This window comes from Cherax quadricarinatus, chromosome 29, assembly GCF_038502225.1.
Source record: "Cherax quadricarinatus isolate ZL_2023a chromosome 29, ASM3850222v1, whole genome shotgun sequence".
Classification (NCBI taxonomy): domain Eukaryota; kingdom Metazoa; phylum Arthropoda; class Malacostraca; order Decapoda; family Parastacidae; genus Cherax; species Cherax quadricarinatus.
The window spans coordinates 33115047-33140039 of NC_091320.1; the positions used below are offsets into that span (position 1 = coordinate 33115047).

At 42.9% G+C, this 24993-nt stretch overlaps 1 protein-coding gene across 1 annotated transcript in view; it reads left to right on the forward strand.

The window, feature by feature from the left end:
* Positions 1-24993, forward strand: part of LOC128690437 (serine/threonine-protein phosphatase 2B catalytic subunit 2) — a gene marked incomplete at its 5' end in the record, with an annotated part of 171801 nt that overhangs the window by 60800 nt on the left and 86008 nt on the right. Inside the window, 1 exon segment of the mRNA XM_070089689.1 lies at positions 24346-24457. Coding sequence (XP_069945790.1) covers positions 24346-24457 — 112 coding nt within the window.

Here is a 24993-nt window from a genome sequence, read left to right on the forward strand (position 1 = left end):
GCCCATACAAATTCTAGCATCACCCGCAAAAAGTGATACAACGCTAGGAATTATTTGTCTGATATAAGAGAGAATTGGGGGCGAGCACAGTGCCTCCTGGAACATCTCCGCCAGTTTTTCAGTCCAGTCATTGTTTCCTGGCAACCTGGTTCTTCTCCATATGCTCTTAATGTCAGTACCGTGTAATTACGTGGAGAAAATAGACAGGGGGGAGTTTGAGTATGGTGGGGGGGGGGGGGGGGGCTAGTGACTATGCTTAACTAGTTCCTGGTCGCTTTCTTGCTCTCCCCCTCCCCTCTAGTTATTACCTCCGCGAATTCCCTCATTTACAACTTGATAAGCTCGGAAAATTGCAGCTCAACCCAATTACCCACCAGCGTCATAGACTCCCCAGTCAGACTAGCTGCTACTAGCCCACATTACTGCCAGCAAAATAATTTGCACTGGTGGAGTGACCTGGGTCTCTGAGTCCCATATGTGTGATGCAGTTTGTGGTAGAGACTATCAGTAGTGAGCCTGGTTGACAGAGCTTGTGGATGTATCTCTTTTGGCTGTGTAAGCCCCCTGCTTCCTGCTGTGCTGCGTAAACACGCCTCGCCTAAGGTGAAGTCCCATTTTTGTGATAATCTCGGCTTTTGGGCCCTCCTAAAAATGTGATGGCGAGGTTTGAGTAGCGTAGTCTAAGAACCCAGCACCTCTCCCCACTTGCTTTTATAAGGGTTACGTACCTGCGATTCCTCCCCCCCCCTCCCCTTCGTTAAATTTTACTCTGGAGTTATCGGAGAGGTGATTACTTACCTTGTTCTCCCACCAGTTGGTGGCCGACACTCCCGAAAGGGAATTAAATTGTTAGATGGACCTTTGGGTGGAACCACCTGGTAACACACTTAGTGATTTAGAAAGACACGTGGGCAAACACCAGGACATATTTATTAGAAAACGTTGCGGTCCTGGGACCTTGATCACTTCTAACATACACAGGTTAAAAAGACAGTATATATAGGCGGAGAGTGAGGTATGAGTGACGCATGGTGACCTGAAGAATGACACTGGGATGAGGACAGGTCTTTTTAATGTGTTAGAAGTGATCAAGGTCTTAGGACCGAAACGTTTTCTAATAAATATGTACTAGTGTTTGCTCACGTGTCTAAACCAATTTGTCGGTAGCTATTACCAAGGTTTATACCACACTTGCCGGTACATCCAGTAGCTGTCTGGTGACAGAAATATTACTAGAGGTCACAGGCAGATCCAGGAATGGTGATGGAAGGTGAAGATATGTTCTTGCCAGTTTGTACTCTTTAATTACTAGCTGAATGCTACTAACACATCTGGTGCTTCTTGTCTATATAGTGACCAGTAGTCCTAAACTTTTTAGCATATATGAAAGGGTCAATGTGAAAAGCCAAATTTAGAGGAGGGTCGTATTTTGTAATTTTTCTATTTTTTTATGAGTAATAACTAAAATAATTTATAATTGTTGACACTGTGCAGTGTGGAACCTACATAAAAGTGAATTCATAAATTCATGCGAGGGCCGCATTCATTTCCTAGAAGGGCCACATGCGGCCCTCGGGCCGTAGGTTGCGGATCCCTGAATAGACTGTTTTGCTAAGTTTTGCTCTTTTGCTTCTGGCAGTCATTCTGGAGCTTCGGCCCAGGACAGTTATTTCTTCTTTTTCAGTCGATAATCTCACGGTTCTTTCTGCACTTTTGCTCCGCCTTTTCTCTTCCACATCACTTTAACATTTGTTTGTGTCGAAGCACCATGTCTCGTGGTGCCTCTACTGGCCTACTTTGTTTTCCACCTCCTGGTGGTTCAGACTAGGTGGGCAGCCCCACCCTTCTGCTGCATATCCTGGTATGGGCTTGACATATTTTGCATGCAGTACCTAAGGATTTGAGATTCCTGTGGGTTGTTTTGCCACCTAGCCTCGCATAGGTTGTCGAAGTCTTGCAGGCTAGTGACTGCATGCGTGTGTGTAGAGGTAGATAAATCAGAGAAAGGTGGATACAGTTTCAGCGATGTTCACTTGCCAAACTGATCTAGAAAATGTAGTTGTGGAAGGCGGTATTGAGGGGAAGTTTGAGCGTGGAGTTTTGGAAATTGAAGGGTGGGCGTGCAGGATTGGTGGTTGGGAGAGCACTACTAGGAGGGAGGGGGGCCATTACACATGAGTGAGGGAGTGCCGGCACGCACCTCACTTGCTGCCAGGTGCCACAGGTGTGCCTCAAAGGTCACATTAAAGCTCCCAAGGTGAAAAGTCGACTTGGTGTCCATTATGGTGGCCATTGTGTGCAATGGTTAAGCCAGGGTCTGCTACCACTCTAACACGACCAAGGCAATTTGTTATACGTATAATCATTAACGAAAGAGAAATAATAAATTGGGGTTTCTTTTGCATGAAGTAATTAAACTGGTTCACAGAGGTCTCTCCCTCAAACAATAATTAACAGAACTACAGGTGGACTGTGTTAAATGAAAATGTTTGTTTAGGGTACCCAAACAGTGTTGAAAGTGTCATTATCGCTGACAGCGCACATGACCAGCCTGTGCAGATAATTTCCCACTCGTGATTAAACTTTAGTACGAATTTCTAATATATACAAAATATTTATTGTTAACAATTAATGTTTTGTTATTTAATTCGTCTAAATAAAATTGTGCGTTGCAGCACACTTTTAATTTTGACAACTGTCACTTGGATCTGAAAGAGGAGCAGCAGCCCCCCCCCCCCCCCTTCCTTCCCATTACCGGTTCTAGGGTAGGCTGCGAGGATAGAAAACCCAGGAAACTAGTCACAAATATAAAACTTGGAAAACCGCTACTGGCAAGCAATTTCAGGTGGTGGTGGTCTCGATCAACTCTGGCTCAGTATTGCTGGACATCACTTCGGAAATATATGACTAAAGCTAAGCCACAACGCTTCACTTACCCAATCACAAGGTATATTTCTTAAATGGTGTTAAAACTTATCCTGGTGATTGCTATGGCATAGAGTCTAAACAGTCGTGAAGAAGGCTTTTATTACAAGTGTGTATTTCAGCAGTGTGCTTCTACCCTGTTCTGTAGGATAGTTACACAGTGGGAAGGAAGGCTTGCTGTTTCCTGCTTATGTTACATCATGGAAGATGGCTGATCTGATGAGTGTAATGAATTAGAGGAACTGGTATGAATGCCCCTTCGTTATTCTCTCTTCAAGAGGAAGGGAGGAACGTCCCCTCTTTCTCCTTCCCCGATCTCGTCCCCGTCTTCCCATTACGTTCTCACTCTCCTCTCTCCTTTCTCTACTTCCCTCTACCTACCCTCTTGGTTCTTCTGCTCTCTCGCCCACTCACCTTCCCTCCCTTGCCCCTTTTTATTCTGGTGCTGTCTGTACCCAGTCTTCCGCGTGTCTTGATCCTCTTTGGAGATATATCTGCTTCTGGGTTGACACTGACACGGGCTGCACAAGGAGATTTACATAGCGGGATTTACGCAGGTGTTGAGGCCATCCCTGGACTCCTCACTCAGTCTGGGGGGAAGGGAAAGAGCCGGGAGAAGAGGAATAGGATGTAGGAGGTAGGAGTAGAAACTGGTAGAATATATTAAATAGGAAGTAGAGGTAGATTGTGATGGTGGTGGTAGTAGTAGCAGCAGCAGCAGTAGTAAGAGGATGAATAGGAGACTTAAGTAGAAAGTAGTGGTTGAGAATGTTGTGTTTTGAAGATGGTGAATACAACAACGGTGATAATGAATTATGCAAGAACTTAAGGTTTAGACAACTTTGGTAACATTTTACAAGGACTTTTAAAAATGTAAGTTCTGTGAAATGCTGAAGTATTTTTCTTAGTTTTTCTTGGGGAGCGTCTTGACATTGTTGTTTAGACATAGTATAAAGGTAATAGTCAGTGTAGAATTTATCCGTAGAAATATTGCAGCTTCGCCGTATAATGTATAGTTGGACATGAATTTTTTTCTTGCCAACTGTTTACATGCTAAAGTGAGGGCGCTCTAGCTCCGAGTACTGGGAGCTGAACACTTTATTAAATGGGGAATGGCAGTGATTTTAAAAATACACTTAAGCAAACCCTGGGGCATATTTACTAGATAACGTTTCTGGCCTTGGACTTCAATCACACTTCAGTATCAGTAAACAAGGTGTGATGTAAGTGGTTTAGAAAACTGACAAGTTGTAGAAGTGTGTCATTCTTCAGTAAGGAAGATGTATACCAACTGCATCACAGGGAGTCGCAGTGTTTATTTGGCCCATTGAAGCCTACACACTAGCAGCAAGTTAGTATTGAAGATGTTGCTGTTTAGCCTTTTTCACACGAAAAGACAGACTATTTATTTCTGCAGTATACAAAACGTAGTTTACACGTAATATTGTTAAGCACATAAGAAAGCCACTAACATACTGTGCATTTCTGGCAGACTATTTTCTGTAGGTGCTCTTTAGACTTTGAATTTGCTTGTGGGAGAGTATATGAACACTTTTGATAAATTAGACACATGTGCAACTCTTGGGTATGTTTATAAAGATACCCAAGAGTTGCACATGTGTCTAATTTATCAACGTGTCGGTTCTCTGAACCATTCATATATGTACACTTTTATTAGTAAGGGTTTAGTGATTTCCTGAGTTTGAGTGCTCTTAAAATATTAAAACTTCTACTTTCCTCCCTTCAAAGGTCAATCTTTGAATTTGAGAGGTGGAATAAGTGGCGTTCACTGAAGCAGTGGTGGTGAGAGTGGTGAGTTGTGGTGTTCAGGGTACTAGTGTACCTCTGTGGTGGGTGTGCACCGCATTCTTGCAAGAAGTGTTAATATCTGCATGGAATGTATGGATAAGGCTGGATGGTTTTTTTTTTTTTTTTATATATATAGGTGGGTTTGTTGGGGTTCGTTGTTTGAGTGGCGCTTGCTGGGGTGGGGATTGTTGGGTTGGTGGTTGTTAGGGTGGTTTTATGGGTGGGGTTTTGGAGCTTTGGAGAATATAGGTGGTTGTCGGTTTGTGAGTTTGAGTGGGTTAAAAGTCTTACGGGCGTGAGGTGGTGGGTGGAAGCAGCAGCAGCAGCAACAATAACAGCAGCAGCAGCAGCAGCAGCAGCAGCAGCAACAACAACAACAACGAAGTAGAGATGGGGATCAATAGACACTTTCACCACCATGCCCCACCTTCCCTAGTACTGTGCTTCCTCCACCACCTCCCGCTCCACCCTACCTCTCCTACCCTCTGTTCCCCACCCTCTCCTATCCCCACCCACTCCACCTCCTCCTCCCCTTGTCTGACACTGGGTCACTTTAAGGTGATGGTGAGGTTTAATCGGCTTAGCCCTTGGACTAAAAGATGGAGCAGTAATAACCCGTCTGTATGTGCGACACAAGGATATAGAGTTGGTGTCCCGGGCTATGTTGATGTCCCGGGCTATGTAGGTGTCCCGGGATGTGAACAGGCAGATGCAGAGGCAAAAGCTATTACAACGAGTTTGTTCTATAGCAGACTTCTGCCTTGGTGACTTCGTGGACTACATAGATGGGTATATCTTTGGGAAGCAGCGAGCCAGATGGGCTCTACACACAAGAAGTATGTTATTTTGAGTTTGCTGGACATACGTGTTTGGCCTTCCTCCAGCAGTTGTCATTTTGAGAGCTTTGTCAATTGAGGCTCGAACAGTCTCGCCCATACTCACCTGTTTACAGGTACTTCTGCTTGTCTGTGTAGCTTGTGGTGCGCAGCTGGTCGGAATGCATTACAACTCTCTACCCATGGCTTAGGCCTTTTTTGTCTTGTTTCGCCTGTAGTAATCTGAACTCTTAGGAGAGAGTTTTTGACAAACCGTTTAATGAGATATTAAGCAGGTACTGATGATTTTAACTTGGTATGATATTCATTTGTTTTATTAATGTTTGCAGTGTCTTGCTTAATTTTATCTGTTTTTTTTTCTCGTATTTATCTCGAATGACCTACACGATCAGTGCCCTCTTAAAATTGAAAAACTACCTGCTTCTCCTCTTCATTCCACCCACTACCTATCCCTTCATTCCTCACCCACTCCACCATCCCCCCGCCGACCCTACACTCACCACATTCTCCGTCGTGTGTGTGATCAGAAAATATTAGAGAATGACTGGTTATATAACAAGAGATTGAGAACAAATCTCTATTAACATACACAAAATGTTGCTATTTAAAAACTTATGACCCCAATTTTTAAAAGGGTGGGCCGGTAAGCCAGCGGAAGGCCTTGGTCAGATGACCAAAAGCTCCAGCGGTGGGTCATCATATGACTAAGGACCGGCATCGGGAAACGTACCAAAAATGGTGCTCTTTTCAGAGCTCACCTTACGTATTCTGCCAAGATTCTCAGAATTACAGACTAGGATACACGGTGAGAGAGGGCGAGGATATGCAACAGACTCGGGGGAAATATGAACTTTGTAGAAAGATCAGTAATTGGTGAACTCAGAACGACCGCTTAATTAAACGAAGGGCATTAGGCTGAACTTAATTATGCTAAACCCATGCGGGGTCAGAGCAAGGGAGGTTAGAGAACAATCCTCGGGCCATTACTCGTGGTCCAGCTCTTGGTCACTCAGGTTTAGTGATAATATAAGCGGGCAGTAGTAGCCCGCTATACAAATATGTTTTTTAATATATTTTTTGAGTAAACAATATGGACATTTAAGCATCCGTTATATGACTATACACAATTTAGATGTGCTTAAAGAGCTAAATAAAAAGGGAAACATTGTAAGCAACTTGAGACTTAATGTATGAAAGTAAATGGAAGTACATGGAGACAGCTAATAGAGGTCTTAAGTTCACACCGAGACTCTATACTTGCTGTATATCTGCTGAGAAAATCTACTGTCTGCTGAGAAGAATTATCTATCTGCTGAGAACATATATCTACTGTCTGCTGAGAAGAATTATCTACTATATCTGCTGAGAACAACTGTCTACTTCTGTCTGCTGAGAATTATCTGTGGTATCTACTGAGAACAACAATCTACTTCTGTCTGCCGAGAAGAATTATCTTCTATATCTGCTGAGAACAGCTATCTTTTATCTAGATTAAGGTCTGTTTGTAATGTATTATCCGTGTAAGAGTCGTGGATAGAGAAGCAGAAGGCTCCCTCCCTACCCTCCGGCCACTGCCGGCTTGAAAAACGGGGGGGGGGGGAAAATACCCTATTACAATTAAATTTAGAGATGGAAATTGAATGGAAGACATAGGCTATAACTGTCTCTCACTAAGTACAGCGAGCGTGCAGAAAACATTAGGGTAAACTCAATGAGGACTTATTTTACTGCATTAATAAATCTTCTCGCGCTTAAGCAAAGAATTAAAATCGGTAAAGAAATCACTGGCAAGAAAAATATAGAGAAGTTGTTCAAGCAGACCTGGATCCAACACCTAGTGAACCGCGGATTAATTAAGAAGCGGGTTCGTGTTTCTAGCTGTAACACATTAACAAAGAACTTCAGGGAAATTATTAGAGTACCCGAGGGGAGACACCTGTCAAGTTTAAAATGGTAATAATGTTGGTAAAATTACCGACAGTATGTTAGGTAAAAAGGACAGTGTAAATAATGCGGCATTTTACTGTGGCAATGTTTCGCTCTCCAGGAGCATTGTCAAGCCGTTACAAACAATACAGGGACACAGAGGGTATATATATGTATAGTGAGGTGCAAAGCATAATATAATCGTTGTAGGTGGTGGTGGTAGTAGTATTTGTATTAGCAGTAGTTGTATTGTGGTAGTAGTAGTAGTACTTGTGGTGGTGGTGGTAGTAGTAGTAGTGGTGGTGGTGGTACTACGTAGTAGTAGTGGTAGCAACCGTTCCCAGGGGCGAGGCTACCACCCAGGAAGTAGACGTTATCGATATTAGCTAAAAATGTGTTCAGGAAAATTTATTAAGTGCGTAAAAACGTACAGTGCAGTCAGGTTACATTTTTTTTTTTTATGTACCAATAACATTATTGTACCGATACGTATCTTAGCCTACCAGATTTCGCCGTGCCTCAGTGACTACTGTAGGAATTTGTTTAAAAGTGTCACAAAAAAAAAAATCGTGTAGACCTTTACCTACATGTGAGAAATTTGAAATATTGTTTAGTTCTGGCCGGGGAAAAACAGGAAACCGGACTATCAAGTGCAAAAAAAAAAAAAAAATCCTGTTACGTCGAAGGGAGAGGTGGACGCCGGCACTAGACCCGAGCCGGGAGTCGGGTTCCTCGAGAGCCTATTGAAAATATGCCCAGCGTTGTAAAATATGTTTCGCGCTCCTATCAGAATGGAGTCAGTAAACAAGAAAAAAAAACAGCTTCCCAAAACGTTTAAAGATATGCCAGTCATCAGACACAGGAACACTCGCAGTTCTGCAGAAGTGTACTCGCTCTGCCAGTCATCAGACACAGGAACACTCGCAGTTCTGCAGAAGTGTACTCGCTCTGCCAGTCATCAGACACAGGAACACTCGCAGTTCTGCAGAAGTGTACTCGCTCTGCCAGTCATCAGACACAGGAACACTCGCAGTCCTGCAGAAGTGTACTCGCTCTGCCAGTCATCAGACACAGGAACACTCGCAGTCCTGCAGAAGTGTACTCGCTATGCCAGTCATCAGACACAGGAACACTCGCAGTCCTGCAGAAGTGTACTCGCTCTGCCAGTCATCAGACACAGGAACACTCGCAGTCCTGCAGAAGTGTACTCGCTCTGCCAGTCATCAGACACAGGAACACTTGCAGTCCTGCAGAAGTGTACTCGCTCTGCCAGTCATCAGACACAGGAACACTCGCAGTCCTGCAGAAGTGTACTCGCTCTGCCAGTCATCAGACACAGGAACACTCGCAGTCCTGCAGAAGTGTACTCGCTATGCCAGTCATCAGACACAGGAACACTCGCAGTCCTGCAGAAGTGTACTCGCTCTGCCAGTCATCAGACACAGGAACACTCGCAGTCCTGCAGAAATGTACTCGCTATGCCAGTCATCAGACACAGGAACACTCGCAGTCCTGCAGAAGTGTACTCGCTATGCCAGTCATCAGACACAGGAACACTCGCAGTCCTGCAGAAATATACTAGCTATGCCAGTCATCAGACACAGGAACACTCGCAGTCCTGCAGAAGTATACTCGCTATGCCAGTCATCAGACACAGGAACACTCGCAGATTCCTGCAGATGTGTACTCGCCTAGTTTTCTTTTTTTATGTGATGCTAAACAGGTTACTAATTACGCACATTAAGAGCATGTAAACCAATAGTTTTGACACATGCTAAGAATGTAGTGTTGCCAAGATTTTCTGTGCGAGGACGGGAGGCACAAAGACGTTAATAAATAATTAAAATGGATTTCCAATATCAGTACAATAAACGTAATGGTTATATTAAAATAGAGAATTTACTAAATTCTCAGTAAATGCCTTGCAGTTGCACTACGAAGGTAAGGTCTTGTTATGCATAATGTAAACACACCTTCAAAACGCTAGATGGTGCCGAAAATCATTTCTTATCGGGAGTTACTTAACTACGAACTTTAGACAGACTTATAATCAGATAAAGGTGGCAAGTGTAATACAAGAATAAATAGTTGAAGAAAATTGCTAAATTTATCTGAAAGAACTCTGAGCAGTGAGTTAAATTTAGATTTAAAAAGGATGTAGAAAACACTTGTTCGGCAGTAAGAGTTGTAGGTATCTTTGATACCTTTACCTTTGAGTTTCGAGAGTCATGCTACTCCCGGAGCCCGGCCATGGGCCAGGCTCGTCTGTTGAGTGGGACACACTACGAAGTTCATTCAAATGAATAAGCATTAAAATTAGGTAGATATATTTGAGTGGAGATGTTTGATGCCAATAGTTCGTGCCGAGCATAGTCCAGTAGGCCTGTTGCGATGTTCTTTTAATGTATTTGTTCAGTGGAAGGACTAATCCCAATCACCCCATATAACGAGAGACTTCGCAGACATTGAAAAATATCTCCATTAAAAAGCAAGGGCGCGACGAGTACGCTAAGAGAACTTGTTCAGTGTCAGAGATCCCCGAATTTTCATCGCCCTCCCTCCGTGTATAAGGGAAATTGGCAACAAACCTCTGTCTTCAAGGGGAAGCTGGATACGTTCCTCGTATGAATTCCTGAACAGCCGGTCTGTAGTTATACGTTGGACTGCGTGCAACCAGCAGTAACAGCCTGGGTAATCATGCCTTGATCTGCTGGGAGGCTTTGAGAGACCGAGCGTTAACCCTCGGAAGCATCTTTCAGGTAAAATCTTTTTTCTTAAAAAAAATTTCGTGGTTTATAATAGCTTAATGAGGAGAGTTGCAACTCTCGCCGCATGGGTCGCTGGTTCGAATCCCGGCAAGGCTAGTCTTCTGTAAGCAAAATTACAGAGCGTCCAGTCAGGCCAGCTTCTCTAGCCTGAGCTGCAAAAAAAAAATATATAGCTTAATTTTATATACAAATATTTTGAGGCCGAAAGCTGACTTGATTACGAGTTAGTTGATGTTTCCTGCAAGTGTCCGTTTTGTCACTGATGTTTTGAAGGGGGAGATGCAATGTTTTTAAAACTCTTGTCAGCAAAACTTTTCTATAGTTTGGGATAATATGTTCAGTATCATTTGTCTGCCAGTTTTCTCCCACCTTTTGTAGTCATATCCTAAATGTTTTCGTAGTTGATAGTTCACTTCCTTTGCACACTTTTAAAACCCATATTATCGCTTTTGATAATATCTCGATGTCTTGTAACTCGATTTTCTATTTTCTTCTTAAATATACTACATATTAACCAGCTACATCCGAAATAGCTTATCAAATTTTGTAAAAAAACGCTGAAACATACCACGGTATGAGTGGGGATTGAACTCGCGGCAGGTGAGTCGTAAAACTCCAGGCCAACGCGTAAGTTGCAGTACCTCGCTCATTTCCTCTTCCACTTCAGTGTCGAGCAGTGACACGGGAAGTTTGTACGTCAGTCAGTCATGCTGGCAACCCTCTGGGTTTATGGGTAAGCAGGAACTTGCCTTTTGTTGGGGTTACTTGGGTCCTATCCCAAAAAAGTGATTTGTGCTCATACTCTAGGGGTGCCACTATCCCCGCAGAGGACATGCCTGGTTAGTTTAAGAACTCATCTCTTTCGGCATAAGTGGTGAGGATATTTTCCTTTTCGTTTAAATATGGGGATACTGACGGGCGACGACACAACGAATTTACGATTGTGGAATGTGAAAAATAGTTTGAATAGTTTTGTTTTATGGTTTATTTTTGTGCCATATAGTGAATTAAGACTGTAACAAGTTGTTAATGATGGTGTAAATTTGATGTTAAGATATACTTTTTAAAGTACCGTAATAACAGCGGTTTACACTAGCACTTAGTAAATAAAACAAACGAAGCTCCCCCCCCCTCTCCCGCTTATTTTTTCACTCCTGATCTGTGTTGTTCGTCACTGATATGCTGGCATATGGCTACACTGGTCACTGGTCCTGGGTGATTTATGATGGTTACCTGACCGTCGACTCCATTTCTTTACCCTGTGACGGAGCGCCCACTTTCCTGTGCAAACTTCGTGACCTGCCTTCTGGGTATCATGCAAAGTCGCACATTTTTATTTTCCACCACCTGGCTTGCCTTCTTCAAAAATTTTGTAAAAGTTTTGTAAAACAAAAACAGATGTAGAACTTAAACTATGTTCAATTTCTATAGTATTATGTAGTCTGTAAGCTATTAAATTTAGTCTGGCTATAATGTCAGGGCATGATAGTGACTCTTTGCACTGCAGCTCATTCTTGTAATCACATAATCTCAATGTAATCTTACATGGTAATAAAAAATTTGTATTTGTAAGCATAAAAATAGTGGATTGGCAGAGAGCATGCATAGTTCCTTTGTATAAAGGCAAAGGGGACAAAAGAGAGTGCAAAAATTATAGGGGGATAAGTTTGTTGAGTGTACCTGGTAAAGTGTATGGTAGAGTTATTATTGAAAGAATTAAAAGTAAGACTGAGAATAGGATAGATGAACAAGGAGGCTTTAGGAAAGGTAGGGGGTGTGTGGACCAGGTGTTTACAGTGAAACACATAAGTGAACAGTATTTAAATAAGGCTAAAGAGGTCTTTGTGGCATTTATGGATTTGGAAAAGGCGTATGACAGGGTGGATAGGGGGGGCAATGTGGCAGATGTTGCAGGTGTATGGTGTAGGAGGTAGGTTACTGAAAGCAGTGAAGAGTTTCTACGAGGATAGTGAGGCTCAAGTTTGAGTATTTAGGAAAGAGGGAAATTATTTCCCAGTAAAAGTAGGCCTTAGACAAGGATGTGTGATGTCACCGTGGTTGTTTAATATATTTATAGATGGGGTTGTAAGAGAAGTAAATGCGAGGGTCTTGGCAAGAGGCGTGGAGTTAAAAGATAAAGAATTACACATAAAGTGGGAGTTGTCACAGCTGCTCTTTGCTGATGACACTGCTCTTGGGAGATTCTGAAGAGAAGTTGCAGAGATTGGTGGATGAATTTGGTAGGGTATGCAAAAGAAGAAAATTAAAAGTGAATACAGGAAAGAGTAAGGTTATGAGGATAAAAAGATTAGGTGATGAAAGATTGGATATCAAATTGGAGGGAGAGAGTATGGAGGAGGTGAATGTATTCAGATATTTGGGAGTGGACGTGTCAGCGGATGGGTCTATGAAAGATGAGGTGAATCATAGAATTGATGAGGGGAAAAGGGTGAGTGGTGCACCTAGGAGTCTGTGGAGACAAAGAACTTTGTCCTTGGAGGCAAAGAGGGGAATGTATGAGAGTATAGTTTAACCAACGCTCTTATATGGGTGTGAAGCATGGGTGATGAATGTTGCAGCGAGGAGAAGGCTGGAGGCAGTGGAGATGTCATGTCTGAGGGCAATGTGTGATGTGAATATAATGCAGAGAATTCGTAGTTTGGAAGTTAGGAGGAGGTGTGGGATTACCAAAACTGTTGTCCAGAGGGCTGAGGAAGGGTTGTTGAGGTGGTTCGGACATGTAGAGAGAATGGAGCGAAACAGAGTGACTTCAAGAGTGTATCAGTCTGTAGTGGAAGGAAGGCGGGGTAGGGGTCGGCCTAGGAAAGGTTGGAGGGAGGGGGTAAAGGAGGTTTTGTGAGGGGCTTGGACTTCCAGCAGGCATGCGTGAGCGTGTTTGATAGGAGTGAATGGAGACAAATGGTTTTTAATACTTGACGTGCTGTTGGAGTGTGAGCAAAGTAACATTTATGAAGGGGTTCAGGGAAACCGGCAGGCCGGACTTGAGTCCTGGAGATGGGAAGTACAGCGTCTGCACTCTGAAGGAGGGGTGTTAATGTTGCAGTTTAAAAACTGTAGTGTAAAGCACCCTTCAGGCAAGACAGTGATGGAGTGAATGGTGGTGAAAGTTTTTTTTTCGGGCCACCCTGCCCTGGTGGGAATCGGCCAGTGTGATAATAAAAAATAAAAAAAAATAGTGGAACACCCCCTGAAGCTTGTCGCGGTAGATTTAGTGCTCCTGGATGTACATCTTACACTGTAGAACTAGAATTGAGACTTGTGTGCGGGTAAAATGAAGTCTTCATTCAGCTTTTTGTCCTATGAAAGGGCTACTAGTAAACCAGGAGCTGAGACAAAAGCCCAACACTGCTTGCTGTGGGGTTAGTGTCTTCACTCTTGCTAGCACCTTCTTACTTCTACCATGTTCTTTCTAAACTGTGAAATCTGTCTCCACCACTACCTCATCCATGTAATGAAACTTTCAACCACAGTGAGTGTAAAATACTTGTGAACGTATGATTAATAGTGAAATGCATAAATAGTTCTTGGCAAACAGCACCACCATTTGTGGGACAGACCATAATGGTGGGTGGCTAATGGTTGCATTGTGTGTTAAGTCATGTTCGTTTGTTTTGTATTTACACATATCAAGTCGTGGTTATTGGCTCCGCCTTGAAGCTTCAACTGACATTCACTCCTGACCTCAGGTCTACTCTTAACGCATTACAGTGTTTGCAAAAATTACTAATGGTTAATGATACTTTTTTTTATTACTTTGAAACAAAAGACCATACAACGCACCTGCAATTCGTCTGATTTCAGCATACGATCAGCTGCATGATATTCTGTTACTGGATCATATTGGTGTCCTGGAAGACGAAAGGGTAGATGCCGAGGCAAAGGCTGTTAAAATAAGTTGGCTCTACAGCAGACTTTAACTGTCATTACTTCATGGGCCACTTACATAGATATGTTGTTGGAAAGTTACGGGCTCTGCTGGCTCAACAGACAAAAAACATGTTGTATACAAGGTTCGACAGGACGTGGGTATTTGGCAGTCCTCTTCAAACAGAAGTTACACTTTGTAATACAACACACTAGACAGTGAAGTCAGGGGCTGCTGCAGTTAAGTTCTGTTCTCTAAGGCACAATACTTAACCCCACTTTCTGACATAAAAGACAAAACATTTAGCACTGTACCGGCCATTACCGACGATACTAGAATCTGTACGAGTGGTATCCTACAACACAGGGAACTTCCAAGATTTCAACCAAGTCTTCCAGTGGGCTACTGACAACAAGCTGATGCTAACCGAAGACAAATTTCAGATATCATGTTATGGGAGGATTGAAGAAATAAAAACATCAGTAAAAGACAAACTCTAATCACTGTATAATGCAAGTCTTATGTGAGAGAGACGAGTCATACCTGAAGGACGTTACCGGGGGTCAGCGCCCGGTGCCAGACCAGGCCTCCTCGAGGATCAAGACCTGATCAACCAGGGTGTCGCTGCTGGCCACACGCAGTCCAACGTACGAACCATAGCTGCGGTTGGTCAGGCACTGGTTTAAAAACCTTGCCCTGTTTCCTCTTGAAGACCACCAGAGATTCGATGGTAATTCCCCTTATGCATGCATAGAGGGAGGGCGTTGAAGAGTCGGGGACCTTTGACACTTGTCGAGTTCTCTTCATATACTCTTCGCGCCTCTGTTTTTTAGTGGAGGTATTTTGAAACATTTGTCAAGTCATACGGAATGATTTCGATGTTCAGGTTTGGAACCAGTCCGCACGGGATTTTCCGGGTATATATTATATATCTTTCGTGTACGTTCCAAGGAATACAGATGAAGGGACTTCAAGCGTTCCCAGTAGTTCAGATGCTCGATTGTATACAAGCAGTGAAAGTTCTCTGTACGTTTTCCAGCTCAGTAGTCTCGTCTGCCTTGAAGGGGGCCGTCAGTCCACAGCAGTATTCCAGCCTGATATCGAAGGGCCTCACATTCACGGAGCACAACAATGTCATTTTTGCAAGCCCTAGGGCAATAGGTTGGATAACTAGATCTGTCAAAGCAAGAAATGCCGAGCCAGTGATGAATCACTCGTTCTCTCTGGGTTAGAATGTTGCTGTGTGTTAAGTGTCCCCTTCAAGGGATGGAAAATTGCAGAATTTGAATATATGCAAAGAAACTTCATAGCTCTTAAAAACTCGGTCAAATCCCTGAAGTCCCTCGAACTGTACTCCTTAGAATATTGGGGAGAAAGATGCACGAAAATCTACATCTGGAAGAGTCTGGAGAGATTGGTTCCAAATCTGCACACCAAATCACTACATATGAAAAGAGACTTGGCAAACGGTGCAATGTAACTCCGGTGAAACTCCGGAGAGCGATGGGTACATTGAGAGGATTGAGAGGTGTAAAGGGACAACACACTACACCCTCCCTTCCTTCATTCATGCATAAAGGGATTTACCATCACACTCCTGGTTTTCTTCTAATGGTAAGTCGACAAATTCTTAAAATAAGTTCGAGATCAGCTGGGCTGTGGCGCATACATCAGACAGTGGGTGGTGGGTACAGCTTCATCAACGAGTCCAGCAACCAAATAGCCTAGCCCGGAACTGGGCCGCGGAGGGGAGGGGGCTACGAGCTCCTGAAGCACCTACAGGTAACTAGGTAACCTTGAAACTAGTATCTGTCTACTGAGGATCAGGCGCTCGCACCTCACCTGTAGCCACCTGTATCCCCCCCCTTCCCCCTGTGCAGTTTAGGACATGCAGTTGACCGATATCCCATGACTGCGCTGTGACATCGCTAACTTGCAGGAATGTTTTGGTATTAAGAATTTAGCGAGATTTTAACTGATGCTTGTTCTTTTAACCTTGTATGATCGTACTTATTTGTCCTTTTTTCTTGCTGGTAGTTTTTTTAATTAGTTTTATCAGTTTTTCTTGCTGCATTTTATTGCTCGAAGCTCTAAAAAAAAATTACAGTATACAGTGAAAGCGCTCTTCGAATTACAGAAATTACCAACGATGGGTTTCATAGGTCTAAATGATGGGGGGGGGGAGGGTGTTGTGTTGTAGAGAAGCATGGAGGAGAGGAAGATGGGTGGAGGAGTGAGAGGTGGTGGCTGGCAGTGGAGCAGGCAGTAGGTGAGGCGGGGCCCGGCAAGGGTAGGCAGCAGTGTACAGGTGGTTGATTATTAAAGAGGAGCAACCAGCCAGTCATTCCCTCCCTCCCTCCCAACCCTCGTCCTTCCCTCCCTTGTCTCTCCCTTCCTCGTCCCACCCTCCCTCATCCCTCCCGTCCGTTCGTCAGTTCTCCCGCCTCGTCATATTGTCCAGTGTTACGGGGGTCGTCAGTGCATGTGTAGTGATTAATGTTTGAGAGGTGTGACTCTGTAATTATCGTGGGGACAGCTATTGCAGGTATGGCGCGCCCTCTCTTCTGGAAACAGTTATCTTCCCCCCCCCTGCCCTTTCCCCTCCCCTCCCCCACCCTGGCTGTCAACGTTAACACAACACACCTGATTTTTTTTTATGCCAAGATTGTTTGAAACAGTAACCTGACAAAATAATTGAAATAAATAGTTGTACCTCTGACCGGTTTCGAGAGTTGTTCTGTGAGCCCAGCTTGAGGCCAGACTGTCACATTGACAGTAGTACACAATAAGGTTTGTTGAAAGCTTGTGTTAATGGCTAAATGATGATTATTATTTCTACGAGTACATGTATAAGGTATATAGGACTAGCTGACATCAAGGTCATACTACTATATATATAGAGCTCCTTGTTATGCAGATCATTTCGGGCAAATTAGGTAAACTTTGTCCCCGGGATGCGACCCACACCAGTCGACGAGCACTCGGGTACCTATTTTACTGCTAGACGAACAGGGACATCAGGTGTCTTAAGGAAACACCACCTAATATTTCCACCCGTACTGGGGATCGAATCGCGGACCTCAGTGTGTAAACTTGAGTGCGTTAGCAATCGAGCTACGGGACACAATTGGAGTACGGTTTTAAGGTTCTTGTAAAGGGAAGGATGTGATGGGGTCGAGTTAAATGCCAGGAGAGGCTGTTGAAGTTTAGGGAAGTATGTTGTAAAGGACAATATAGCTATTAATGTTGGTAGAATTACCGACAGTGTTAAGTAAAAGGACACAATTGCAACTAATGTAACATTTTATTATGGCAACGTTTCGCTCTCCTGGAGTTTTGTCAAGCTGTTAGGTAACGGCTTGACAAAACACCTGGAGAGCGAAACGTTACCACAATAAAATGTCGCATTAGTTACACTTGTCCTTCTACCTGACACTATAGGTGTTGAGAGAGGCAGTCACTGGTGCCATCGGTAACCCAACCTTCGTGTGTCCTTTCGATATTGTTTTGCCACTCACCCCCGTGTTATAGGGCCGGCACCACTAAACACGTCATCTTACGTGCACACCTTAGTCAGGATTTTCTTAGAGTAAACCAGCAACAATTGTGATGTGAGAACGGGCGTTAGTGAGGTTTGAGGAAGGCAATAAGAGTTTACGTGATAGAGGAGATGATTGTGTTAGAAATGTAAGGAGGGGTTGTGTTGGTTGGTTAGGGATGTATAGTTAGGGAGGCGTTGTGTTGTAGGATAGTGTTGCATTCTAGTTGTAGGGTGAGGGGGAGCGGTGAGCCTAGTGGTGAGGGGAGCGGTGAGCCTAGTGGTGAGGGGGGCGGTGAGCCCATTGGTGAGGGGAGCGGTGAGCCCATTGGTGAGGGGAGCGGTGAGCCTAGTGAGGGGAGCAGTGAGCCTAGTGGTACGTAGGTAAAGAGTATGTCAGGACACTGAGCCTCTGGGTAGTGTAACTTTAGTAGAGGGCGGCGCCGGTGGTGTCGCTCTTCATTGTTCAACTATTCCCTGTCGTTTTTCACTTTTCACACTAGATACCAATACAGTTTTAAAAAATTGATGATTTTAAAGGACCTGATAACAACACACAACGTAAGATCGCAGCTAATGTATAATTTTCAAACAATTAGACAAAACTAAAAATCAAGGCCCCAAACATACCGTTTTGAAAAGTTCTTAAAGATTAATGAAGAAAAAACTGCCAAAGGCTTACTTTATTATACTAGACAGGTCTTGTTCAAACAACCATTCTTCAGCATTGTTCAGCAGCCTCCCACCAGCCATAAGGGGAATTACCAATAGACCTCTGGGTTGTCTCAAGGAGGAGCTGGACAGATACCTAAAGTCAGTGCCGGATCAGCCGGGTTGTGGCTCGTACGTTGGACTACGTGCGGCCAGCAGTAACAGCCTCGTTGATCAGGCCCTGATTCACTCGGAGGCCTGGTCACAGACCGGGCCGTGGGGGCGTTAATACCCGGAATGCCCTCCAGGTAGACTCCAGGTAGATCCCTATTCGTTATGAGTATTTTTACTCTGGAATTGAGAAGGATAATGTGTACATGGAATATACTTAAGATCGAAATTACTATCTAGATTTCCCTCGTACTTAAGTGAAAAGTTAGAAATGTGAAATAAACCCATTGAAAAGCAGGGGCGCCATGGGCACAATAAGAGAACACACTGTATCAACGTCTGTGGCCTAAACTAGTATCATCAGAAATTCTTGACATAGGCAGGGACATAAACCAAAACACTGTATCATTTGCAGACGATACTAGACTCTGTATGGATGTCTTCCATAACAGCGAGCATCCAGTGGGCTACTGACACTTTAAATTTCCGTTACTACGTTACGGAAGAATTGAGGAAATAAAAACAAGAGAAGAATACAACTCAAATTACTTGATATAGCGCAAATCTAATATGGGACACGTGGAAGTGATAATGTGAGAAAATCTCTGGTTCATGGAGCAGTCATTATTGCAAGTGCAAAGAAAGTGATGGGTTGGACAGCTAGAACTTTGGAAAAGAGATGCTAAGCCAGTGATGATACTCTTCAGGTCAGCCGTTTTCTCTGTTGGAATATTGCTGTATGCTAATGGCCCCTTTCCAAACAGGCAAAATTCCAGAACTGGGAAACATAACCTTTACAGCTTATATAAATTCGGTCAAGCACCTAAATTACTGGGAGCACCTGCAGTCCCTGCAACTGCACTCCTTATAACGTTGGTTAGAAAGATATATGATGATCTACACCTGGAAGATTCTGGACGGATTGGATTCAAATATGCTCACCAAAATCACGTATGAAAACAAGTCTTGGCAGACCGTGAAAGATACCTCTGGTGAAAAGCAGGGGACCGATGGTACACTGAAAGAACTCAATATGTGTAAAGGGACCTTGATTCTATAACCCTCCCCTCCTCGCCCCTTCCTATCCGTCATGCCTAAGGGGGATTACCAATAAACTCCTGGGTATCTTAAAGAGGAAGTTCGACAAATTCCTCAGATCAGTTCCTGATCAGCCGGCGTGTGGTGCATACATCGGACTGCGGGCACCAACAACCTGATGGATCAGACTAGCAATCATGAGGCCTGGTCTTAGATGGGGCCGCGGGGGCTGTGACCTCCGGAAGCCACTACAAGTAACTTACAAGTAAACCTTCTTTCAGTGATGATGCTAAAGCTTCGACTCCTAGTCTAAGATAAATATAAAAGTTACCCTTTGCATACTGACATTTATGTGGATGAAGGTGTTAGTTGTTAGGTAACTGTTTGCTTTTGGGGAACTAAATCTAATAGTATCGGGAAGTCACACACACAATCCTTTTCCATTAGCAGCTTTTGCATTCCTGTGTAGACAGTTATGAATCCTTATCTTGTTTCAAAAATTATCATCACTTACCTTCGTGTGTTAGTGTGTGACTAGTTGATTGTTCAAGTCGGACCGAAACGTCGTCATAAGTTTTTCTCCTATGTGCGGGTTGTGTATAGTTTCTTTAGGTTCTGGCTTTAACTGGTCAGTTTTTTGTAAACTGCCACATGTTAATGGAGCAGCACACGCCATCCACGTACATCAAAAGCCCTGTACTTGCCAGGGAGTGCTCTACGTGCCAGTATTGATGGCTAGGAATACGATTTACATCTTCAGACGACAAACACAACAGATTTTTTTTCTTCTTGGTCCCGCTCACCTACCATACTCTAAAGACTGGTTTTCTTCTAGCCATAGCCAAGTCCGAGAATACACCTTTAATTTTTATTTATTTATTTTTTGGGTAAATTTAATGCATTTTTGGATTTTATTGACCACTTTTTGCAATACATCTCATGAACACGTACGTAATAAGCATTGTTATGTTACACTATTGACATTTTGCTTTTGAAGTGAGGTAACATTCGCGTTAATGAGTCACCATTCATGATTTGTTAAAAATACCTTGAACTTATGTTTCTCAATGACACATGAAAACTTGGCAGTGTTTTACAAATGCCACCAGACTTTTATGAACCTTTTTTTCCCACGTCGTGTCTATAGATTTCACTACCTAAATTACGGAAATTCGGTGTATTTCGGCAGTTTCTTTTGTTTAAAATATAGCACTTTGTCGCAACTCTGATACAACGGTGTCCAGCGAACTAAAATAATTTACCAGTTAGAAAACTTTTCTAAATACTAATTTTTTGGTTAATGCTAGAATAAATGACATTGTTGAGAGGAGAGCAAGTCATGCAGGCAAACACAGTATATACCTACTACTTAGTATTGTATAGGATTGGTATACAGTACCGACAAGATGAAGAATTACACATGTACATCATCTGGGTATCTTTATTTGTAGACGTTTTGCCATGCAAAGGCTTTATCAATACAAATTCAGAGACATAATGGGAAGACTGTAGAACTATATGCAAAAGATGAGGTAATCAATCCCTTCACCGTAGTCTTCAAGACTACGATGCTTTTCAACTTCAAGGCTGAGGTACTGATTACCTCGTCTTTTGTATATAGTTCTGCAGTCTTCTCGTTATGCTCTTGAATTTGTATTGATAAAACCACTGGATGGCGAAATGTCTACAAAAAAAGACACCCAGATGTTGCACACTTGTCTAATTCTTCAACTTAGTATTGTAAGCCTGAGCGACAGTTAGAGACCTCCTCGTGCCACCTCTGTCAGTCAGTTACGCTCAACTACCAATACGTGAGGCTCGATGGTTACAGGAAGCTGGTATGTGTACCCACGGTAGGTAAAATATACACTCGTGCAACACTGCAACTTTGCACTAGCGGGAAGCTTTATCCCCGTGAGCGGAAAGTTCCCTAATAAAATGTTCTAGTGTTACATGGTGTCCTATTTACCTGACGTTCACTGCCGCTATTTCATCTAACACTCTGACAAGAGTTTCAGGTGACTGAGCATCACGCCTGTAAATTACACACAGCTTCTTGTGTACTTTTTTAAGTTCTCCTCCCCGTCCTCTTTACTCCTTCCGTCCACCTGTATTCTCACTCTGCCATACTTGGGTAGGAGAGTAGGAGATGAGGGAAAGGACGAGAGAGGAATGACGAGAGTAGGATGAGAGGGGTTGAAGGTGAAGACTGTGTGAATTAGGGAGAAGGGATGTTAAGGGAAGGAAGGAAGGGGGGAGGGATGTTGAGGGAAGGAATGAAGGAAGGGGGGAGGGATGTTGAGGGAAGGAAGGAAGGAAGGGGGGAGGGATGATGTGTAAGGATAAAGCGATGAAAGATTAGCATCGCAGCAACTCGTATAATTAAGTAGTCACACTACAATGGCACCAGATACTCGAATCTCACTCCTGGTATGGCTGCCAACTCTCCATGATGCCCGTAGGTGAGAGTCCGCATGGTATCACTCACGGGGCAGGCTAGGGGGGCGTGGGATGTCGGATACTCGTGTTTCGATAGGGGGAGCCAAAAACTTCCCTCAGAGTTTAGGGTCCAATTCTCGGGTTTCTTGAAGATCAAAGGATGGCCTGTGTTTTGAAGAAACGTTGTCACTTTCTGGAGGCTGTTTTAACAGGTAGGTAGGGATTGGATAAATATCGAGTGTAAGAAAGCCTAGTCTTTACTAAGATTTATAATGGGAAAGGAACCACAGGATAATTTTGATGCTATTGTGACGTATTTAGGTATTAAGTGTGGTGTGTTCAAGGGTGATAAGGTAAGGGTTAGGCAAGGGAGTATGTGTATCTTGTGGAAGACACTGGGCCGTTGCTATAAAGATCATGCTACTGGTGACAGAAATAACGGAGCAAGGTGTGTACCTAGTTAAAAATAGCTCCTGTTCTGCCCCCGTCCCTGGCAACCCAAGCTCACAATGGCATCCCATTATCTGCCGCTACTGCTTCACATGCGTTAGCACGCATGTAACCGCACCTCCTCCGCTGCTAGGTTGTCGCTACAACCCGTTCCGACAGTGACAGTGCTGCTACAAGTAGCATAGACTTACCGCTGACAACTTGTCGCTTGTGGGTAATTTGGTATATACAACTTTTCCTCCTCACCCTTTCCCTCAGTCTTACAAAAAGACTATTATTATGAAGTGTTGTAAGTATTGCTGCTCGTATTTACTTGTTCGATCTTATACATGAGGCATCTGAGAATTAGTGCTGACACAGTTAATGGCCCTCAAAGAAACTTGCTTAGATGAAATGGTATTTCGGAGGTCGGATGTTCATTACCGTTTTGCCACAATCTATAAATCTGCTTCAGACATGATACGGACTTTGAGGGAAAAAAACAAAACATATGCACTCAAGTTTTGGCACAAGTCTGAGTAAACCTGTAAAAAATATTCTGAGGACACTATAACTTCGTCAAGCGAGTCGAGTCAAAATATTTCACTGTTTACTTGCCGACTGATACAATGGAAAACCAAGATTAATGGAGTATAAAAAAAAATACATTCTTAATTCACTATAAGGTAAAATCCGAATTATAAGTGATTTGTAGTGTCCCTGGCAGCGGCATGTGTGAAGGGAGTATAAATTAATTAATCGTCACTGCATTCCATTCCGAGTGAGGCTTTACACTGAATGAAAAGTAATTTGTGATGTCATTGTTATGACAACTGTGGATTGAGATAGTGTAAATGCCACTAGTCTGACCCACCTTCACACACGCACATGTTAACAGTACATCTTGAAATTAACTTTGATATGAACAAAACTTGTATACTCGATATAGCTAGACTCTTGGCATAATTATATAGACTAGGACTTCACAGAAATGGCGGGTCCACATCTTTCTCACCATATAATGTAATAAACGCGTGCCAAATCACTTTAAGCGTTTTCTCTGGCAACTTAACACTTCTTTTACTATACGTATATATGCTGAATGAATACTAAGAGTGTTTGACTGGGGGTTGAGCCTTCATCTGGAGTCGCTCATCCTTAGTCATTCCCATGTTGAATGCGGAAGTCTCGTCATTGTTCACCTTGATTGTTTTCCAAAGTATTATATGTCTTGATCATATGTCTTATCCCCGGCTCTTCCTTCAACTTTATATTCTTTGCTTCCAATTTTAAGCACCTCATAGTGGTTAATTATTTTTTATTGCTGGATTGGAGCCTTATTTTTAAGCTGCGTGCTATAATATCTACTATTATGTGAATAGGCTTTTGAAAGCTCTTGTTCAGGCTTTTGTATGCCACTCGTGTGTGCTAATCTGCCATACACCGCTGATGGTACTCGGTTTTAGTGGCTAGGTGGATGTCAACATAGAATATTGTAAGACTGTGTAGCAGCCTCATAGAATATTTTAAGACTGTGTAGCAGTAAGAGGCTAGTGGAGAGTGCGGCTGCCACCATGCTGGGTAGTGGAGCGAGCGGTGTAGTGGATCTTGATCTATTGCACAAGTGGCGCAATTTACACACAACGGCAATAAGATGCGTCAGGTAGGAGGCAGTGTTGAGTATAGAAGGGCAGGGCAGGTAAAAATGATGCACCAACTGCCATTTTGATAGCATCTTCAGTGTAGCAATGTTTGAGAACATAATAACGAATATATTAAAATAAAATATAATCTTGCATTTACTTTTCTTTTCTTTTTTTTTTTTGCTGTAAGTTGGAACTAGTGAATTGTGATTATATTAATGGAGTTATGTTTGCTATTTGTGTTTTTAATAAGATATAATTCAGCATTGTTTTCTCTTACTTTCAGTGTGTTCTGTATCTATGGGCGCTAAAGATATGCTACCCCAACACGTTATTTCTATTAAGAGGAAACCATGAGTGTAGGCATTTAACAGAATACTTCACATTTAAACAAGAATGTAAGTACCTGACCCATTGTGTTGACACTCGTCTTTGCATCTAACTTCACTTTTTACTTGATATATTCTTTGTCTTCAGTTACTCCTGGTACATCATTGTTTGAAGCTCTGTGAAAGATTTAATATTTTATATTAAGTAGTTATTTTTATATATAAATAATCAGATTTTAATCTTCATACAGAAATACATTATATAGTTGTAAAGCGATGGATTATCCTGCAGTACTAGCCTTAATAACCGCTCTCCTCTCTAACACTTAGTGCCCCTTATAATCCTACTCCTCAGTGCTTTACATCAAGTCATACTCTAGGGAAAAATGTCAGTATAAGAAAATTGCAGTCATGCTGGAAGTCATAAGTTAGGGGCAAATGTCGATGTGTGAAACCGGTGTTGTGGATGAGTTGGAAGTGTATGTATCTAATGATTTCAGTACGAAGAAAACATTCGAGACAGCGTCAACTATCCCTAAAAAAAAAATGAAAATACCGATCAGAATATCTAGAAACGCCCAACTGATCTGCGATAACGCAATTTA